This window comes from Nerophis lumbriciformis, linkage group LG29 (genome assembly GCF_033978685.3).
Source record: "Nerophis lumbriciformis linkage group LG29, RoL_Nlum_v2.1, whole genome shotgun sequence".
NCBI lineage: Eukaryota > Metazoa > Chordata > Actinopteri > Syngnathiformes > Syngnathidae > Nerophis > Nerophis lumbriciformis.
Window position 1 is genome coordinate 24,816,080 of NC_084576.2, and position 22,029 is coordinate 24,838,108.

General features: G+C 37.9%; 1 protein-coding gene across 4 annotated transcripts in view; it reads right to left on the minus strand.

Annotated features, from left to right (window-relative positions):
* Window positions 1-851: 851 nt before the first annotated feature.
* The window catches only part of LOC133572030 (GRAM domain-containing protein 4-like), a 28,781-nt gene continuing 7,603 nt past the window's right edge, over window positions 852-22,029 (minus strand). For 2 of the 4 annotated variants that reach the window (XM_061924652.2, XM_061924651.2), the window contains exons 4-19: window positions 21,244-21,364; window positions 21,110-21,171; window positions 20,906-21,038; window positions 18,201-18,226; window positions 17,990-18,081; window positions 16,053-16,144; window positions 15,941-15,989; window positions 15,804-15,875; window positions 15,680-15,723; window positions 13,613-13,722; window positions 8,403-8,557; window positions 8,057-8,294; window positions 6,719-6,812; window positions 6,525-6,609; window positions 6,357-6,425; window positions 852-6,205 (exon numbers count right to left, since the gene is read on the minus strand). In XM_061924652.2, the coding sequence (XP_061780636.1) occupies window positions 6,098-6,205; window positions 6,357-6,425; window positions 6,525-6,609; window positions 6,719-6,812; window positions 8,057-8,294; window positions 8,403-8,557; window positions 13,613-13,722; window positions 15,680-15,723; window positions 15,804-15,875; window positions 15,941-15,989; window positions 16,053-16,144; window positions 17,990-18,081; window positions 18,201-18,226; window positions 20,906-21,038; window positions 21,110-21,171; window positions 21,244-21,364 (1,550 nt within the window). In that variant the 3' untranslated portion in view covers window positions 852-6,097. The remainder of the gene's footprint in view (window positions 6,206-6,356; window positions 6,426-6,524; window positions 6,610-6,718; window positions 6,813-8,056; window positions 8,295-8,402; window positions 8,558-13,612; window positions 13,723-15,679; window positions 15,724-15,803; window positions 15,876-15,940; window positions 15,990-16,052; window positions 16,145-17,989; window positions 18,082-18,200; window positions 18,227-20,905; window positions 21,039-21,109; window positions 21,172-21,243; window positions 21,365-22,029) is intronic. The other 2 variants (XM_072911905.1, XM_072911906.1) reach the window with 2 other exon arrangements.

Sequence of the window (22,029 nt, forward strand, 5' to 3'; positions counted from 1 at the left end):
ACTAGCATAAATTGTTAGCATATTTCCGAGATGGCGTCATGATTTTGAAGTTTAAACAGAAAAAATTTGCTAAAAAGCTACCATAAAATATTAGCATGCTAGGATAAGAGACATTAGCATACTTCCAAGACGGCGCCATGGTTTTTAGGTTTAAACATAAAAAAATTGCTAAAAAGCTACCATAAAAATGCTAGCATACTTCCAAGATAGCGCCATGATTTTTAGGTTCAAACATAAAAATATGAGCTAAAAAGCTAGCATAAAATGTTAGCATATTTCCAAGATGGCGCCATGATTTTTAGGTTCAAACATAAAAAATGAGCTAAAAAGTTAGCATATTTCTGAGGTGACGCCATGATTTTTAAGTTTAAACATTAAAATTGAGCTAAAAAGCTACATTAAAATATTAGCATGCTAGGATAAGAGACATTAGCATACTTCCAAGATGGCGCCATGGTTTTTAGGTTTAAACATAAAAAATTTGTTAAAAACCTACCATAAAATGTTAGCATATTTCCAAGATGGCGCCATGATTTTTAGGTTCAAATATAAAAAAAATTAGCTAAAAAGTTAGCATAAAATTTTAGCATATTTCAGAGATGGCGCCATGATTTTGAAGTTTAATCAGAAAAAATTAGCTAAAAAGTTAGCATAAAATGTTAGCATATTTCCGAGATGGCGCCATGATTTTTAAGTTTGAACAGAAAAAATTTGCTAAAAAGCTAGCATAAAGTGTTAGCATATTTCCAAGATAGCGCCATGGTTTTTAGGTTTAAACATACATGAAGACACTAAAAGGAAAAAGAGTGTTTTTGAACAAGTTTGCAAACACAGTCATGGAAAACGACACTTTATAAACGACGACGACTTCTATCCACAGCAATCATTTTTATTAGCATTTTATTATCTTATTGAGAAAAATAAATTTGTATTCATTCATCTATTCAAAAGTGCGTAAAAGACTCAGTGACTACTACCCACTACTGACACCAGCAGGAACAATTGAGTACTGCACAAAAACGAGATGCCTTTTTAAAACAGGCGTGTCCACACTTTTTCCACTGAGGGCCTCAGACTGACAAACAAAGGATTTTGCTAGTTTTCACTTTCAAAACCAGTACAGATTTGTTTTTCAAAAAACCCTAAACACAAAAAATTAACAAAATGAGCTAAAAATCTAGCACGCTAACAGTACTCTGCTAACATGCTAACGATACTTAGTTAACATTAGCGAAATACCAAAATATATTACTCCGAGGTGTATTCCTGCTAAATTAGCTTAAAAAAATCTAGCATGCTAATGTAAGCATGCTAAAATGCTAACTGTAACGTGTGTTGAATACCAAAATATATTACTCTGAGGTGTATTCCTGCTAAATTAGCTAAAAAAAAAAAATATAGCATGTTAACGTTAGCATGCTAAAATGCTAACTAACGTGTGTCGAATACCAAAATACATTACTCTGAGGTGTATTCCTGCTAAATTAGCTTAAAAAATATCTAGCATGCTAATGTTAGCATGCTAAAAATGCTAACAACGTGTATTGTATACCAAAATGCATTACTCTGAGGTGTATTCCTGCTAAATTAGCTATAAAAAAATATCTAGCATGCTAATGTTAGCATGCTAAAATGCTAACTAACGTGTGTCGAATACCAAAATATATTACTCAGAGGTATATTCCTGCTAAATTAGCTTAAAAAATATCTAGCATGCTAATGTTAGCATGCTAAAAATGCTAACTAACGTGTATTGTATACCAAAATGCATTACTCTGAGGTGTATTCCTGCTAAATTAGCTATAAAAAAATATCTAGCATGCTAATGTTAGCATGCTAAAATGCTAACTAACGTGTGTCGAATACCAAAATATATTACTCAGAGGTATATTCCTGCTAAATTAGCTTAAAAAATATCTAGCATGCTAATGTTAGCATGCTAAAAATGCTAACTAATGTGTGTCGTATACCAAAATACATTACTCTGAGGTGTATTCCTGCTAAAATAGCTGAAAAAAATAATCTAGCATGTTAATGTTAGCATGCTAAAATGCTAACTAATGTGTGTCGAATACCAAAATATATTACTCAGGTGTATTCCTGCTAAATTAGCTTAAAAAAATATCTAGCATGCTAATGTTAGCATGCTAAAAATGCTAACTGTAACGTGTGTCGAATACCAAAATATATTACTCTGAGGTGTATTCCTGCTAAATTAGCTTTAAAAAAATTATCTAGCATGCTAATGTTAGCATGCTAAAATGCTAACTAATGTGTGTCGAATACCAAAATACATTACTCTGAGGTGTATTCCTGCTAAATTAGCTGAAAAAAATAATCTAGCATATTAATGTTAGCATGCTAAAATGCTAACTAACGTGTGTCAAATACCAAAATATATTACTCAGAGGTGTATTACTGCTAAATTAGCTTAAAAAATATCTAGCATGCTAATGTTAGCATGCTAAAATGCTAAATAACGTGTGTCGATTACCAAAATATATTACTCTGAGGTCTATTCCTGCTAAATTAGCTTTAAAAAAAAAATCTAGCATGCTAATGTTAGCATGCTAAAATGCTAACTAATGTGTGTCGAATACCAAAATACATTACTCTGAGGTGTATTCCTGCTAAATTAGCTGAAAAAAATAATCTAGCATATTAATGTTAGCATGCTAAAATGCTAACTAACGTGTGTCAAATACCAAAATATATTACTCAGAGGTGTATTACTGCTAAATTAGCTTAAAAAAATATCTAGCATGCTAAAAATGCTAACTGTAACGTGTGTCGAATACCAAAATATATTACTCTGAGGTGTATTCCTGCTAAATTATCTTTAAAAAATATATCTAGCATGCTAAAATGCTAACTGTAACGTGTGTCGAATACCAAAATATATTACTCTGAGGTGTATTCCTGCTAAATTAGCTTGAAAAAAATAATCGAGCATGTTAATGTTAGCATGCTAAAATGCTAACTAACGTGTGTCGACTACCAAAATATATTAGTCTGAAGTGTATTCCTGCTAAACTAGCTTAAAAATATATTTAGCATGCTAATGTTAGCATGCTAAAATGCTAACTAACGTGTGTCAAATACCAAAATATATTAGTCTGAGATGTATTCCTGCTAAACTATATAAATATATCTCGCATGCTAAAAATGCTAACTGCAACGTGTGTCGAATACCAAAATATATTACTCTGAGTTGTGTACCTGAAAAATGTGTTTCAAATGCTAGCCTGCTAACGTTAGCATGCATCAAGTACCAAAATACGACGGGGGTGTACAACTACAACAATAGCACACAAGAAAAACCTAGCATAATAACATTAGCATGCAAGCAGGTATCGTTCGTCAAGTAACAAATATACACCTGCAATATTTGCAACACAAAAAGCTAGCATGCTAATATTAGCATACTTCGGACACCCCTGGTTTAAAAGCAGGATTGCATTAAAATAATACAAATGTATTTCATTTTAGCAGCAGCAGGAAGTCTAAAGGCCGTTCAAAAACACAATTTGAGGGGAAAGAAAGACTTTGCAAAGCTATAAAAAGCTGCATTGTTCTAAAAGTACACACATGAACAATTAAAGTACTTTTTAAAAGTCCAAGCTTAAAAAAAGAGTGAAATATATGTTTTGTTCACTTGAAAGTTGAGATTAATAAACTCAGAATGTGAATCTTTGGGCAACTAACGATTCAATTTGATTCCGATTCGATTCAGAATCGTTTAAATCGATTCCCGCATTGTATTATTAGCTATAATAATTATAACTAGAAAATTACAACGGAAATTTTGATGGCCATTTTTAGGTTTAAATATACGATATTAGCTAAAAAGCTAGCATAAAACGTTAGCATGCTTATGTTAGCATGCCGATTTAAGAGACGTTATCATACATCTGAGATGGCGCCAATTATCAAAATCTATGACTTTTTGGGTTTAAATGTACATTAGCTCTAAAGCTAGCATAAAATGTTAGCATACTTATGTTAGCACGCCAATATAACAGACGTTATCATACTTCTGAGATGGCGCCAAGTATCAAAATGTGCGATTTATAGGTATAAATGTACAAAATTAGCTAAAAAGCTAGCATAAAACATTAACATGCTAACATTAGCATGCAAATGTAAGACACGTTAACATACTTGTAAGATTGCGCCAAGTATCCATGTCCATGATTTTTGGGTGTAAACATACAAATTTAGCTAAAAAGCTAGCATAAAGTTTCTAGCATGCTAACATTAGCATGATGACATATGACAAATTAGTGTACTTCTAAGATAGCGCCAAGTATTAAAATGCACTAGTTTTTCAATGTAAACATACGAAAATAGCTGAACGGCTAGCATAAAACGTTAGTCTGCAGATGTTAGCATATTTCTCAGATGGCGCCGAATATATAAAAAACATGATTTTTAGGTATAAACACACAAAATTAGCTAGAATGCTAGCATGCTAACATTAGCATGCTAATATAAGAGATGTTAACATACTTCCAAGATTGCCCCAAGTATGCAAATCCATGATTTTTGCGTGTAGACATACACATTTAGCTAAGAAGCTAGCATAAAATGTTAGCATGCTAATGTTTGCATGATGACATACGACAAGTTAGTGTACTTCTAAGCTAGCGCCAAGTATTAAAATGCACTAGATTTTAGGTATAAACATACAAAAATAGTTGAAGAGCTAGCATAAAACGTTAGCATATTTCCAAGATGGCGGCAAATGTCAAAAAGCATGATTTTTAGGTTCAAACATAAAAAATGACCTAAAAAGCTACCATAAAATGTTAGCATGTTAAGATAAGAGATGTTAGCATACTTCCAAGATGGCGCCATGATTTTTAGGTTTAAACATAAAAAATTAGCTAAAAAGCTAGCATAAAATGCTAGCATATTTCCGAGATGGCGCCATGATTTTATAAGTTTAAACATAAAAAATAGCTAAAAAGATAGTATAAAATGTCAGCATATTTTCAAGATGGCACCATGATTTTTAGGTTCAAACATAAAAAATGAGATAAAAAAGCTAGCATAAAGTGTTAGCATATTTCCAAAATAGTGCCATGATTTTTAGGTTCAAACATAAAAAAAATGTGCTAAAATCTACCATAAATGTTAGCATATTTTCAAGATAGCGCCATGATTTTTAGGTTCAAACAAAAAACAAAGATCTAAAAAGCTAGCATAAAGTTTTAGCATATTTCCAAGACGCCGCCATGATTTTTAGGTTCAAACATAAAAAATGAGATAAAAAGCTAGCATAAAGTTTTAGCATATTTCCAAGATAGCGCCATGATTTTTAGGTTCAAACAAAAAAAAAAAGAGCTAAAAAGCTAGCCTAAAATGTTAGCATGCTTCCAAGATAGCGCCATGATTTTTAGGTTCAAACAGAAAAAAATTGCTAAAAAGCTAGCATAAAATGTTAGCATGCTTCCGAGATTGTGGCAAAAATTTTAGGTTCAAACAAAAAACAAAGATCTAAAAAGCTAGCATAAAGTTTTAGCATATTTCCAAGATAGCGCCATGATTTTTAGGTTCAAACAAAAAAAATAGCAAAAAAGCTAGCATAAAGTGTTAGCATATTTCCAAGATAGCGCCATGATTTTTAGGTTCAAACAAAAAAAAATTGCTAAAAAGCTAGCATAAAATGTTAGCATGCTTCCAAGATTGTGCCATGATTTTTAGGTTCAAACATAAAACAAATTGCTAAAATCTACCATAAATGTTAGCATATTTCCAAGATAGCGCCATTATTTTTAGGTTCAAACTAAAAAAATTTGCTAAAAAGCTAGCATAAAGTGTTAGCATATTTCCAAGATAGCGCCATGATTTTTAGGTTCAAACAGAAAAAAATAGCTAAAAAGCTAGCATAAAATGTTAGCATGCTTCCAAGATTGTGCCATTATTTTTAGGTTCAAACATACAAAAATGAGCTAAAAAGCTAGCATAAAGTGTTAGCATATTTCCAAGATAGCGTCATGATTTTTAGGTTGAAACAAAGCAAATAAAAGTCCTGAAGAGGTGACTTCCTGTGTAAGACTTTCCTGGTGTTCGGAGGAGGAACATCGTCCGCTTCCTACGTCTCTGGGATGGCGGCGGTAACCATGGCGACCGTCTTCTTGTGCTGGCTGGAGATGAGGTGGAAGGCTTCGTCGCGGTTGGCCATGGCTCCAAACACCAGGGGCTGGCGACACACACACACACACACACACACACACACACACACACACACACACACACACACACACACACACACACACACACACACACACACACACACACACACACACACACATCAAGATGGATGCTGCAGAGTGCGGCCTACAAGGTCTCACCTTCTGGGTGGAGGGCGTTGCTATGGAGATGCCCATGCCGAAGCCTTGGAGGACGGACAGGACTTTGTACTGGGGGTAGGCGGGGATTGGGGGGGGGGGACAAGACTTGACTTTGATGGTGAAAAAGGAAAGGAAAGAAGGAAATAAGGAAAGGAGACTAGTCATTACCTTCTGGATGTCCACGATGTCCAGCAGCTTGATGACTTTGTTCCTCTTGGAGGATGAAGACCTGGAGCACTCGAAGCACAGGTGGCTGACGGTCAGAGGGGGGGAGGGGTTAGTACTAAATACTTCATAGTATTTATTGACTGAGTACTTTGTTGTACTACAGTATTTGTTCTAAAGTACTAGGTGTGAAGTACTTCTCTGTGACGTAGAGCACGCCGTGACGGATGTAGTCTGTGGGCGTCTTCTTGTCACGGTTAATCAGGCAGCAGCGCCAACCTCCCTCACACGCTGTCAACACAACAACACTTGACTATTACTACCATTAGTAATAGTATTAGTATCATTACTATCATTATTAGTAGTATTAGTATCATTATTAGTGTCATTAGTATCATTATTAGTGTCATTATTAGTAGTATTACTAACATTATTCGTATCATTATTATTATTATTATTATCATTATTAGTATCAATATTAGTGTCATTAGTATCATTATTAGTATCATTAGTATCATTATTAGTAGTATTAATTATTATTATCATTGAATATAATTATTTAATTTATTATAAATAAATGTATTATTTAATATATTGATTATGATTGTGTTTATTATCATTGAATATAATTATTTTTGTGTTTATTCTTATTGAGTTATTATTGTATTTATTATTATTGAATCCAAGCATTATTATTATTGAATGTATTATTATCAAATATAATTATTACTATTGAATACAATAATTATTTTTGAATGTATTAATATTATTGAATATAATAATTATTATTTAAAATTATTATTATTATTGAATGTCTTATCAAATATAATGATTATTAATAAATTCAATAATAATATTTATATTCAGTAATGCATATAATGATTGTATTTATCACTATGGAATATAATAATTATCTTTATTTATTATTATTACATTGAATTATTTGTGTGTGTATTATTATCCAAAATAACTATTATTATTGAATATAATTATTTTTATTTATTTATTAGTATTATTGAATATAAGTATTATTAATATCCAATATAATGATTATTAATAAATTAAATAATAGTTACATTCAGTAATGAATATGATTGTATTTATTATTATTGAATATAATAACAACTTTTGCATGTATTATTATTCAATGCAATAATTATTTTGTATTATTCTATATAATAAATATTAGTGTATTTATTATTATTACATATAATTATTTGTGTATGTATTATTATTGAATATAAGTATTTTTATTATTGCATGTATTATTATCCAATATAATTATTATTATTGAATATAATTATTGGAAATAATAATTATTATTGAACATATTTTCCAATATAATGATTATGAATATGATTGTATTTATTACTATAGAATATAATAATTATTTTTGCATTTATTATTCAATGCAATAATTATTTTGTATTTATTAATATTATATATAATAAATATTATTGTATTTATTATTATTACATATAATACTTATTTGTGTGTGTATTATTATTGAATATACTAATTGTTATTATTGTCACCTGTCAGTGGAAGCTCACTCTCTGGGAGGTTAAAGACCTCATGGAAGGCTCCTCTCTTGGTGCTGAAGGACTTTCCTGCTCCCACGTCCTCCCCAGAAGGAACCTGAAGACAACAAAGGGGACTCAACAAGAACCAGAACCGGGCTGGAAGGTCCAATAAGGACGTGCACGCCTCCAACAGGTGCTTCGCTTGTGTCACATGACCACAACACAACCTTACCTGGTCACACTCAGACAGCTAGGAGAGAAAATACAAGTCAGAAAGATGGCAAGACAAAAACCAGCGACGTGGACCAGCCTGGACCGGAACCAGGTCACCTGGTCTTCGCCGGTTTTGAGGACTGACCCGTCGGGATAGCGAGGGGTCGCCACGCTCCCTCAGCTGCAGGTCTGTGGGCAGGCTAGTCCACACAATGTGAACCGTGTCGTAACGTTCCCGCAGTTTGGGACAGCTCCTGAAGATGAAGTTGATGATGAAGAACTTGACACCTGCAACCACACCTGGAAGGAAGAAGATCAATCATAATCCACGTTTTTTTTTCTTCTGTGCGTTCCAAAAAGTAAAAAACTGCTAGCAAAAGGCGGCTAATAATAGGATCTATTTCCTCCCTAAACAGACAACAGTCCATGCGTAGCAACCTTGTTATTGTAGGCGCTAACACTGAGGAACTACTTTTAGTAACATTGTGTCTTGCTCACAGAGATAGCTAGAAGCGAGCTAGCTACTGAGCGACTGAATCGCCTTAGAGTTTGTAAAAGTTGATGCTCGATGATGAATTGTAAATAGTCGAAGTTTGTGAACATAAGTTGAGGAGTTGGCTGTTTGCTCCCGGGCATTTTTTAACCTGAGGAGTGGGGACTAAACAGGGAACTCAAGTCTGGTGCTGAAAGATATAAACATCCCAGCGGGAGAGGAAGTTGTACAGGAGGTGATTGTTTTATTATGTTCGTCTTTCGTGTGTTCAGGATCAACGCTATAAAGATCTGGATCATCAAAGTAGTCGTCGTCGTCTCTCCCAAAGTCTGCAATGATTAGCGGTAGTTGTCTTTGCACCCAAGCGAGAAGTTCCAGGAGTGCTCGAAATTGCCAAAATACTTGAAATATTATGAATGTTACTGCATGACATACAGTACAGACTTACAGCGTGTATAGAAAACCTTGGTGGAGGTTTTAGGATTGTTTTTAATACGCTTCATAGGGGGAGTAGATCGAACCCCAATTAGCTGCATTGTTAGCTGCCTCTTGCTAGCATTTTTTTACTATTTAGAAGGCACAGAAAAAGAGAAAGACATGTTCTTGTCTCACATACAGATTGTAAATGATGGGCAATTTTAATTTAAAAACCACAGTAGGGCTAGCAGTTATCCATTGGAAGCTAACAGTTGGAATGTAAAAACTAGCAGTTAGCATATACGAGCAAGCCTTTATCACGTGGGAGCTAGCGGTAATGTGGGAAATAGCAGTTGGCATGTAGAAAATAGCATTTAGCATGTAAGAGATAGCAGTTAGAATGTAAGAGTTAGAAGTTAGCATGTCGGAGCTAGCAATTAGCATGTGGGAGCTTGCATTTATCATGTGGAGTTCGCAGTTAGCCTGTGGAGTTCGCCCTCAGCATGTGAGAGTGGGAAGTTAGCATGTTGGAGCTAGCAGTTAGAATGTTGGAGCTAGCAGTTAGCAGAAAAGAGCTCGCAGTTAGCATGCAGGAGCTATCAGTTAGCATGTAAGAGCTGGCATTTATCATGTGGAGTTTTCAGTTAGCATGTGGAGTTCACACTTAACATGTAAGAGATAGGAGTTAGCATGTAAGAGCTGGAAGTTAGCATGTAAGAGTTAGAAGTTAGCATGCAAGAGTTAGAAGTTAGCATGTTGGAGATAGCAGTTAGCAGGAAAGGGTCGCAGTTAGCATGCAAGAGATATCAGTTAGCATGTAAGAGCCGGCATTTATCATGTGGAGTTCGCAGTTAGCATGTGGAGTTCACACTTAGCATGTAAGAGATAGCAGTTACCATGTAAGAGTTAGAAGTTAGCAGGAAAGAGCTCGCAGTTAGCATGGAAGAGTGAGCAGTTAGCATGCAATAGATATCAGTTAGCATGTAAGAGCTAGCATTTATCATGTGGAGCTCGCAGTTAGCATGTGGAGTTCACACTTAGCATGTAAGAGATAGCAGTTAGAATGTAAGAGTTAGAAGTTAGCATGTTGGAGCTAGCAGTTAGCAGGAAAGAGCTCACAGTTAGCATGCAAGAGCTATCACTAAGCATGCAAGAGTTATGAGTTAGCATGTAAGAGCTGGCATTTATCATGTGGAGTTAGCATGTGGAGTTCACACTTAGCATGTAAGAGTTAGAAGTTAGCAGGAAAGAGCTAGCTCACAGTTAGCATGCAAGAGGTAGCAGTTAACATGCAAGAGATATCAGTTAGCATGTAAGAGCTAGCATTTATCACATGGAGTTCGCAGTTAGCATGTGGCGTTCGCACTTAGCATGTAAGAGCTAGCAGTTAGCTTGTAGGGGTTAGAAGTTAGCATGTTGGAGCTAGCAGTTAGAATGTTGGAGCTAGCAGTTAGAATGTTGGAGCGAGCAGTTAGCAGGAAAGAGCTGGCAGTTAGCATACAAGTGTTAGAAGTTAGCATGTCGGAGTTAGAAGTTAGCATGTTGGAGCTAGAAATTAGCATGTAGAAGCTGGCAGTTAAAATGTAAGAGCTAGCAGTTAGCATGAAAGAGCTAGCAGTTAGCACATTGGAGCTGGTATTTAGTACTTTGGAGCTGGCAGTTAGCATGTTGGAGCTGGCAGTTAGCATGTTGGAGCTGGCAGTTAGCATGTAAGAGTTAGAAGTTAGCATGTCGGAGCTAGAAATTAGCATGTAGAAGCTGGCAGTTAAAATGTAAGAGCCAACAGCTAGCATGAAATAGCTAGCATTTAGCATCAAATAGCTAGCAGTTAGCATGTTGGAGCTGGCAGTTAGAATGTTGGAGCTAGCAGTTATTAGGAAAGAGCTCGCAGTTAGCATGCAAGAGCTAGCATTTATCATATGGAGTTCGCAGTTAGCATGTGGCGTTCGCATTTAGCATGTAAGAGCAAGCAGTTATCTTTAGGGTGACCATTTCCATGACACCAAAAAGGAGGACATTATGCGGCATATCAATAAATGACTATGGTGTACATAGGACTCTGGTATACTCTTATTTATAGTACAATTTTGAGTGGTTTAAAGATGATGTTTGTGTGGCTGAATAGGAAAAAATATTAAAGTCAAGTGTTTGTTAACAGTATTTGTATTTATTCAATACATTGTGGTGTTCAAAAAGTGACCACTGAGATGAATCTTTTCAAGTGCAGAGTGCCACAAAGCATAACATGTGTGGACTTAAATGTAGTTAACATATATAATTTTAAAAAAATGACACAAAAAATTGTCCACATCAACATCAAGGCTGCTTGCTGCATATCTGGTAGCGTTATGCAGAATATGGGCCAAACAGTTTGCAGGGAGCACATCTTTTTGGCTCAGTTTCAGCTTCTGATACACACTGTTGTGTTTGCCACAATTGACACTGGCATTGTCTGCTGCATATGCAGACATGTTTTTCACCTTTAAGCCAGACATCTCAAGTTTCGCCAGCAGCTGGTTTGTTATGGCTTCTGACGTTTCGTTGCTGTCACTATAAAAATCCAACAGGACATGTTGGATGCCTTCATCAAAGTGAAAATACCTTACCACAATGGGAAAACACTTGTTTGTTGCTTTATTTGAGGCGTCGGTTGCCACGGAAAAGGGTAGGTTGTTTTCTTTTATGTAGTCGGTATGTTCCTGTACCGAATAGTGAGTGATGACGTTCTCGCACAATGCCTTGGCTTTTGTTCGGCCACAGGCCATCCCTTTAGCTGTGGGCTAGTCACTGAAAATCTCCCGGTCCACTTTCATGCCGCAGTCTAAACTTCTGTAGGGCTGGTGATGCTTTACAGCAGTGGTTCTCAACCTTTTTTCAGTGATGTACCCCCTGTGAACATTTTTTTAATTCAAGTACCCCCTAATCAGAGCAAAGCATTTTTGGTTGAAAAAAAGAGATAAAGAAGTAAAATACAGCACTATGTCATCAGTTTCTGATTTATTAAATTGTATAACAGTGCAAAATATTGCTCATTTGTAGTGGTCTTTCTTGAACTATTTGGAAAAAAATATATAAAATAACTAAAAACTTGTTGAAAAATAAACAAGTGATTCAATTATAAATAAAGATGTCTACACATAGAAGTAATCATCAACTTAAAGTGCCCTCTTTGGGGATTGTAATAGAGATCCATCTGGATTCAGGAACTTAATTCTAAACATTTCTTAACAAAAAAAGAAATCTTTAACATCAATATTTATGGAACATGTCCACAAAAAATCTAGCTGTCAACACTGAATATTGCATTGTTGCATTTCTTTTCACAGTTCTTTTTGACAGACATTTTAGTGAGGGTCAAACCATCATGGCATGGGTGAAACTCTGGGTTTATGGTAATGAATGGAATAGCCTACTTGATTTGATGTTCAGTTTATGAACTTACATTACATTACATACCCCCCAGGGGTACGCGTACCCCCATTTGAGAACCACTGCTTTACAGCATGGTACACCTTGCACAGCTCCGCAGCGGTTATCTTGTCATCCAGGGGCGACGAAACTTCACGAAAAAATGTCCTCATTGAAGAGGTACCTGCCGCACGTTTATTACTTTTATGTTTATCCGTACCCGCATGCCGTTCAATTGCAGCTTTCCCCTGACTACTTACGTCGACATCACATCGACAAAGTGTGCAGAAGCCATGGAATGAGTCTCGACTGCTTTTCGTTATAAATTCGTGCTCTTTTATCCATTCAGAATCAAACGAGGTCTTGCGTTTTGGCATGATGCTAACTTTCTGTCAATGTCATGCCGCAGCAGCACATGGACCCTTGTTTACTTTTTTAACCAATGATAAGCAGATTTGTATCCGACACCGCTCTTAGCCAATCATTTGATACGTTACTGCGTTGGGGCATTTTTTACGGTCTTTGATTGGCTATTGCGCTGCAGCCCAGCAAAGATGAAAAAACTCTGCTCTTCAAGCCTAGTGCCTCAAAAAGGAGGACAAATACGTGTCCGGCTTGATGCTGCGCCGGACGCCGGACAGGGCATTAAAAATCCGGACTGTCCGGCCTAAATCCGGACACCTGGTCACCCTAGTTATCTTGTAAGAGTTAGAAGTTAGAATGTTGGAGTTAGCAGGAAAGGGCTGGCAGTTAGCATGTAAGAGTTAGAAGTTAGCATGTCGCAGCTAGAAATTAGCATGTAGAAGCTGGCAGTTAAAATGTAAGAGCTAGCATGGTGGAGCTGGCAGTTAGCATGTAAGAGCTAGCAGTTAGCATGTTGGCGCTGGCAGTTAGCATGTGTAATAACATCATCACACGACTACACGTTATTGTTATAGTCTCGTCCACTAACGACGTTCTCTACAGTCTTCTGATTGGCTGAAAGCGTCAAATAATTTAGTGTCCTATAGTCTGTTGAGCAGGTGTGAGGGACGTACCGATGATGAGTCCCAGCACTTTGTAAGGCAGCAGGCAGGAGGCGATGAAGAGCACCCACACAGCCACGTACAGCTTCTTGGTTAACTTAGGATCCACCCACATGAAGAGACTGCACACACACACACACACAAATGGAATGGGGACCAAGTTTTTGATCATCACTTGTGGGTACCACCCTTTCTACAGGTTGTGGAGGCATTAAAAAAAAAAGAGGTAAAATGGCCACTGCCCAGTTAGCTCATACACGTCTTTAAATCTCTGGATTGATGAAGTAATGTGCTGATCATTCTTACTGGGGACCCTGGGGAAAAAGAGTTAATATGGTTCATGGGGACCAAATTTAAATCATTTTGCATAATTCACACAAATTGGACCATTTAAAAAAAAAAAGTTGTTGCTGCTGTGCAAATGTCTCACACTCAAACTAACCAGTAAACATGTTTTATGGGCCAAAGCTTAAAAATCACTTAGACATCTTCAGAAAGGATCTGACTATCATTTAAAAAGGTTTCCCTTTAGGGGACCTGTTTTTTTTGTCCCCATACCGTCAGAGGTCCCCTAAAGGTGACTGTGTAAACCAGGGGTCCCCAAACTACGGCCCGCGGGCCGGATCCGGCCCCCCAGCATCCAAAATCCGGCCCACAGGAAGTCCCAAGTTAAAAAAAACGTTTTTTTGTTTTTTTTTAATCCATCCATCCATCTTCTTCCGCTTATCCGAGGTCGGGTCGCGGGGGCAGCAGCCTAAGCAGGGAAGCCCAGACTTTCCTCTCCCCAGCCACTTCGTCCAGCTCTTCAAGGGGGATCCCGAGGCGTTCCCAGGCCAGCCGGGAGACATAGTCTTCCCAACGGGTCTTTTTTTTAATCTTTCCTTTCTAATCCATTTTCTACCGCTTGTTACTCTCGGTGTCTCCTAGCCGCTCAGGCAAATCATATTGTCTAAAAATGAATTTTCCCATCGATAACGTGACAATGTTAAATGTTGATGAACATCAATGTTAATTGATGTTAAATGACAAACGGATTATAAAGACAATGTATATATGTATATATACAGTACATATATATATATATATATATATATATATATATATATATATATATATATATATATACATACATACATACATACATACATACATACATATATACATACATACATACATATACATATATATATATATATATATATATATATATATATATATATATATATATATATACAGATTGGCCCCCGGCCAAATTTTTTTAACCCAATGCGGCCCCCGAGTCAAAAAGTTTGGAGACCTCTGGTGTAAACAGAGCGATGTCCCCATTAAGTAAGCATTGCCAGAATACGGACGCATGCCAGCCACGCACACACGCCACGCACACACGCCACGCACGCACGCCACGCACGCACGCCACGCACGCACGCCACGAACGCACACACGCGATGCACGCACGCACGCACGCACGCCACGCCACGCACAGACGCCACGCACGCACGCACCCCACGCCACGCACGCACGCCACGCACGTATGCCACTATACGCACGCACGCCACGCTACGCACGTACAGATTGGCCCCCGGCCAAATTTTTTTAACCCAATACGGCCCCCGAGTCAAAAAGTTTGGAGACCTCTGATGTAAACAGAGCGGTGTCCCCATTAAGTAAGCATTGCCAGAATACGCACGCACGCATGCACGCCAGCCACGCACACACGCCACGCACGCCACGCCACGAACGCACGCACACCGCGCACGCACACGACGTACGCACGCCCGCACGCCACGCCACGCCACGCACAGACGCCACGCCACGCACGCCACGCATGCACGCCACGCACGCATGCCACGATACGCACGCATGCACGCCACGCACGCATGCCACGATACGCACGCACGCCACGCCACGCACGCACGCACGCACGCACGCACACACACACACACACACACACACACACACACACACACACACACACACACACACACACACACACACACACACACACACACACACACACACACACACTGTAGAAATGTGACAGGTCAACCGGGTCAGAAACGGAAGCAAAGGTGAGCTCACTTCTTGATCTTCTCCAGAACGTCGGCCATCTTGCCAAAGATGATCTGAGGAGGAAACAAACCAGACGTCAAACTGTCTTCCGGGAAGTTTGGCCTCGTCCTGGGTTTGTCCCAGCGAGGGTCACCTGAACTTTCTGGGCCACGTGCAGGACCAGCTGGAACTTCTCCGTGACGGTCAGGTCCTCCCTGGGAGGCTCCTGGAGAAGAGGAGCCGTAACGTCACACACCTGACGGCTGACAAGCACGGCTGAGGTGTTCCTACCACGGGTTCTGAGATCTCCGGCACGATGCTCCACTGGATCCTCCAGCCCCTGCAGAGCAGCGCACGCACAATAAGACCATGACAAGTGTGCTTCTCACGTGGGCTAAATCACCTGGCGATGAGGTAATTTAAAGAGAGGCGGAGGACGGCGAGGAACAGGAACATGGAGATGGTCCATCCACGCCACGTTGCATACATGTACATCTGCAGAGAGCACGCACGCATCAGGCTAGGCCATGTACTTGTACTACTGCTTGCACAGAGCAGCTAACTGTTAGCATGTGGGAGCTAGCAGTTAACATGCGAGAGCTAGCAGTTAACATGTGAGAGTTACCAGTTAGCATGTGAGAGCTAGCAGTTAGCATGTGGAGCTAGAAGTTAGCATGTGGGAGCTATCAGTTAACATGTGAGAGTTACAAGTTAGCATGTGAGAGCTAACAGTTAGCATGTGGAGATAGCAGTTAGCAATTGGGAGCTATCAGTTAACATGCGAGAGCTAGCAGTTTGCATGTGGAGCTAGCAGTTAGCATGTGAGAGCTAGCAGTTAGCATGTGAGAGCTTGCAGTTAGCAGCTATGTGCGACCTATCAGTTTACATGTAGGAGTTAGCAGTTAGCATGTAGGAGCTAGCAGTTAAACATGTAGAAGCTAAAAAAAATATCACGTAGAAGCTAGATGTTTGCATGTAACAGCTAGCAGTTAGCATTCGCGAGCTAGCAGTTAGCATGTTGTAGAAGGTATCAATTAGCATGTACAAGCTAGAAGTTAGAATGCAAAAGCTAGCAGTTAACATGCGAGAGCGAGCATTAAACATAAGAGAGATAGCAGTTAACATGTGAGAGCTAGCAGTTAGCGTTTGGGAGCTAGCAGTTAATATATAAGAGTTAGCATGTAGTAGCTGGCAGTTAGCATGTACAAGCTGGCAGTTAGCATGTAAGTGCTAGCAGTTAACAGCTAGCATGTGGGAGCTATCAGTTAATATGTGAGAGCTAGCAGTTAGCGTTTGGGATCTAGCAGTTAATATATAAGAGATAGCAGTTAGCATGTAGGAGCTGGCAGTTAGCATGTGAGAGATAGCAGTTAGCTTTTGAGAGCTAGCAGTTAGCATGTGAGCGCTAGCAGTAAGCATGTATGAACTAGCAATTAGCATGTAAGAGCTAACAGTTAGCATATAAGAGTTAGCAGTTAACATGTAAGAACTAGCAGTTAACATGTAAAAGCTAGTAGTTAGCACTTGAGAGCTAACAGTTAACATCTAAGAGCTAGCAGTTAGCATGTAGAAGCTAGCAGTTAGCATGTAGGAGCTAGCAGTTAGCATGTAGGAGCTAGCAGTTAGCATGTAGAAGCTAGCTGTTAACATGTAGGAGCTAGCAGTTAGCATGTATGGAGCTAGCAGTTAGCATGTAGAAGCTATCAGTTAGCATGTAGGAGCTAGCAGTTAGCATGTAAAAGCTAGCAGTTAGCATGTAGGAGCTAGCAGTGAGCATGTAAGAACTAGCAGTTAGCATGTAGGAGCTAGCATTTAGCATGTAGAAGCTCGCAGTTAGCATGTAGGAGCTACTAGTTAGCATGTAAAAGCTAGCAGTTAGCATGTAGGAGCTAGCAGTGAGCATGTAAGAACTAGCAGTTAGCATGTAGGAGCTAGCATTTAGCATGTAGAAGCTAGCAGTTAGCTATTTTTTTTTTTTTTCTAATAAAGTTGTTTTTATCGTCGTCCCCCCACACACACATGTAAAGCGACTTTGGGTATTTAGAAAAGCGCTATATAAATCCCAGGTATTATTATTATGTAGGAGCTAGCAGTGAGCATGTAAGAACTAGCAGTTAGCATGTAGGAGCTAGCAGTTAGCATGTAGAAGCCAGCAGTTAGCATGTAGGAGCTAGCAGTTCTGTTTTAGGGTTAGAGTGCGTCTATGTCCTGTCTGACTTTAAAGATCATTCAAATGTCCCAAGAGGGTTAAAAAAAAACGAGCTCTGGATCAAAAAAGTCCCCTAAACAACAATTTGGACCTGCGAGGTTTAGCGTGCTTCATCAGCAGCTAGCACTCACGGTGAAGGCGATGGCCGACGTGTAGACCGAGTACCAGCTGGACAGGGCCGACAAGTCCCTCTTGAAGTTCGTCACAGGTCTGAGTCCTCTCTCTGCACACAAGGAGAAGAAGCAGGTCTGACCTGGGTTTATCTCACCTGGTGTCCTGCACACCTTCACACGTTCATGTTGGACAGACATGAGGTCATTAAAGTGCACACTCGTTACTCACTGAGACGTCTCATGTTTTCTGTCAGCCTGCAAAGACACAAATAAAACATTTGTTATGACTATGAAACATCTTCTTCCCCTTATCCCAGGTGGGGTCGCGGGGGCAGCAGCCTAAGCAGAGAAGCCCGGGGGATCCCGAAGCGTTCCCAGGCCAGCAGGGAGACATAGTCTCTCCACCGTGTCCTGGGTCTTGCCCGTGGCCTCCTACCGGTCGTACGTGCCCTAAACCAGGACTCCATACCAGTACTTAACAGTACCAAGTTTTTGTGCTTTTGTGTGTTCATGTGGCAATAAATGTTTGTTCTGCTTATTCCTTATTTTTTTCAAAAGTTTCCTTAATTTTCTCAAGTCTTCTTGTTTTTCCCAAAAATTTTCTTGATTTTCCCTAAAGTTGTCTTTATTTTTCCAATAGTTTACTTCTTTTTTATTAATGTTCCTTATTTTATCTTGTTTTCCATTGTATTTTCCCTAGTTATCTTAATTTTTCCAATATTTTCCAAATTTTTTCTTAAAAAATTTCATTATTTTCGTTAATTTTCAATTTTATTTGGTCAAAAGTTGTCTCCCACCAAAAATACTTCCCTAATTTTGCCCAAAGTTTTTGTTTTAATTTTTCCTCGTTAAATTATTAAATTATTTATTTTCCCAAACGTTTCTTTCGTTTTCCTGAAAGTTTTCTATATTTTCTCAAAGATTTTCCCTATTTTTCCACAAGTTTCCTATTTTTCTTCAAAGTTGTACCTTTTTTTCTCATAATTTTCCCTTATTCACTTGAAAGTTTTCCTTATTTTCCCACAAGATTACTTAATTTTTCTTAAAGTTTTCCTTGTTTTCCCAAAATGTATCGGATTTTTCCAAAAGGTTCCCTTATTTTCTCAAAAGTTTTCTTTCCCCCCCCCCAAGTTTCCTGAATTTTCAAAAAATTTTCTTTATTGTTCCAAAAGTTTCCTCATTTTTAGCAGGTTTTTTTTTCCTATTCTCCTCAATTTTCATTTATTTTCCCAAAAGTTTTCTTTTTCGTCCCAAAACTTTCCATAATTTTCCCAAAAGTATTTCCCCCCCCCAAAAGTTTTCCTTAAATTTCTTGAAAGTTTTCTTTATTTAAAACATTTACTTATTTTCTCTAATTTTCAATTTTATTTTCCCAAAACTTTTCTACTCCCCAAAAGATTCCTTAATTATACTCAGGTATTTTTAATTTTTCCAAATTTTACCAAAATGTATACTACATTTTTCCAAAGATTTTCCCTATTTTTCCACAAGTTTCCTATTTTTCGTAAAAGTTTTACTTTTTTTCCCCTAATTTTCCTTTATTCTCTTGAAAGTTTTCCTTATTTTTCCACAAGATTCCTTAATTTTTCTTACATTTTTCCTTAATTCTCCAAAACGTATCAGAATTTTCCAAAAGGTTCCCTTTATCTTCTCAAAAGTTTATTTTTCCAATAGTTTATTAATTTGTACGAGAGGTTTTTTCCTATTTTCCCTAATTTACCCTCATTTTCCCAAAAGTTTTCTTTTTTGCCCCAAAACTTTTCCAAAATGACTTTCCCCCCAAAAGGTTTCCTTAAATTTCTCTCAAGTTGTCGTTATTTTTCCAATAGTTTCCTCGTTTTTAATAAAACATTTCCTTATTTTCTCAAATATTTTATCTATTTTCTCAAAAGTTTTCTACCCTCCAAAAGTTTCCTTAATTTTACCCAGAGTTTTTTTTTTCTCATTTTCCCTCATTTTCCCAAACTTAATTCTACATTTTCCCAGATTTTCCCTGTTTCCTGTTTTTTTTTAAAGTTTTACCTTTTCTTTTTTTCGTAATTTTCCCTTATTCTCTTGAAAGTTTTCCTTATTTTTGCACGAGATTCCTTATTTTATCTTAAAATTTTCTGTAATTCCCCAAAATGTATCAGAATTTTCCAAAAGGTTCCCTTTATATTCTCAAAAGTTTCCTTCATTATTTTCCCAAATTTTCACTTATTTTCCCAAAGGTTTTCTTTTCCCCCTAAAAGTTTCCTTAATTTTCCCAAAAGTATTTTTCCCCCGAAAAGGTTTCCTTAAATTTCTCTAAAGTTTTCTTTATTTTTCCATTAGTTTCCTAATTTTTTCCAGAAGTTTTCCTTATTTTCCCTAATTTCCCCAAAAATGTTTTTCCTCCAAAGGGTTTCTTTAATGTCCCCAAAAGTTTTAATTATTTTCTTTTTACCAAAATAATTATTTACTTTTCTAAAAGTTTCCTTAACGTTTCTGTGAGTTTTGTTGTCGTTGTCAGTAAAGTAGTCTTTGCCATTGAGTTGAATTTGGCAGCCCTGTCTTTTGTTGCGCCCCACAAAGTGTTAATACGGTAAGCATTGCACTTATTACACAGCAGCTGTTTGATTGTAACGTACATCTTAGTCGTAATTTTCATTAACACATTTGGAGGTGTTGAAATCGCCATGTAAAATCACTAATGCTAATCAGTAGCATGCGTATGGCATATCCAATGTAAACTAGCATGGAGCTAGTGGAGCCTAACTTTTGAGTGCCTTCTATCAGGCATGCTTGCTTTGTTGGCATGGAAAATTACAACACGAATACGCTTGTTTACCCGCCAAGTGTTTAGTCTGCAACTAACAATGTATGGTACCGTTTGGTTTGGCGTGAATCAATACCCGTTCGTGCCTATAAAAGTACCAAATTGGGTAGTCATCACCAGTCAAGATGGGCGCTCACCTCCTGGCACTGAGCTGCTCGTCCGGCTCCGCCACTTCCTCCTCCGGCTGGAAGTTGAAGTCCTGGAAGTCGACGCCCAAATAACGGAGGAGCCACCTCTGGAAGCGGGAGTACATGTCCTCCTTGTCTTTCTCTGCGGAGAAAATACAAGCAGAAACTTCTCCACCTCGCCAGCATTTCAACTCTGGTGCACCTGAGGCTCACCTGCGGCGCCGAGGGCCTGAGGAGGCGGAGCTATGGGAGCGGCACTCGTGGGATCTTCAAGTCTGACGTGTTGACAGAGAAGGTTGGTTTAGGTCAGGGTCACACATCAACTAATTTGGCCTTGAAGGCAGCACCTGCGACTCATGTTTTTGATCTTCTGCTCCAGCTCCACGTTCCTGCAGTGCTCTTTCTCCAGCTCCTCACGCAACGTGTCCACGCTGGACTCTTCTTCTCGGAGTTTCCTCAGCTCCTCCTCTGTGCTCACAAGGTCACGTGTCACAAAGTCATTGCACAAAGCAAGGGTGTCCAAAGTGCTGCCCCGGGGACATTTGTGGCCCCGAGCTCATTTTTTAAAAACATGTAAAGATGAAAACTTTCTATGTTGACCCGAATCACACAAAGCTGCCATGCAGGCTATTCTTTTTTTAAACTGTCCTTGCTCAAAAATGTCTTATTTTTAACACTTTTATGAGTGGGACCCGTTTGAATCCCCGGGAATTTTAGTGTGATTTTTTTTTTTTTTTAATTGTCATTGCTCAAAAAATATTCAATGAATCAAAATCAATGTTCTTATGAATTATTGACATATTTAAGGATCCAATTATTTCACATCAAATATTCCACTTTGAAATATATGTTATACTTTATATTTTTCTTTGACAAAAAGGGCATAAAAAATATTTTTAAAAATAAATAAAAACGTATTGTTGACCTGTAGATCTGAAGTTGATCTAGAGACTGAAGTGTTGAAAGTAAAAAAAATATTTAAAAAAAAGTATGACTTATTTTTAACACTTTTATGAGTGGGACCCGTTTGGATCCCCAGGAATTTTAGTGTGATGTTTTTTTTCAAATTGTCATTGCTCAAAAAATAATAACGAATCAAAATCAATGTTGTTATGAATTATTGACATATTTAA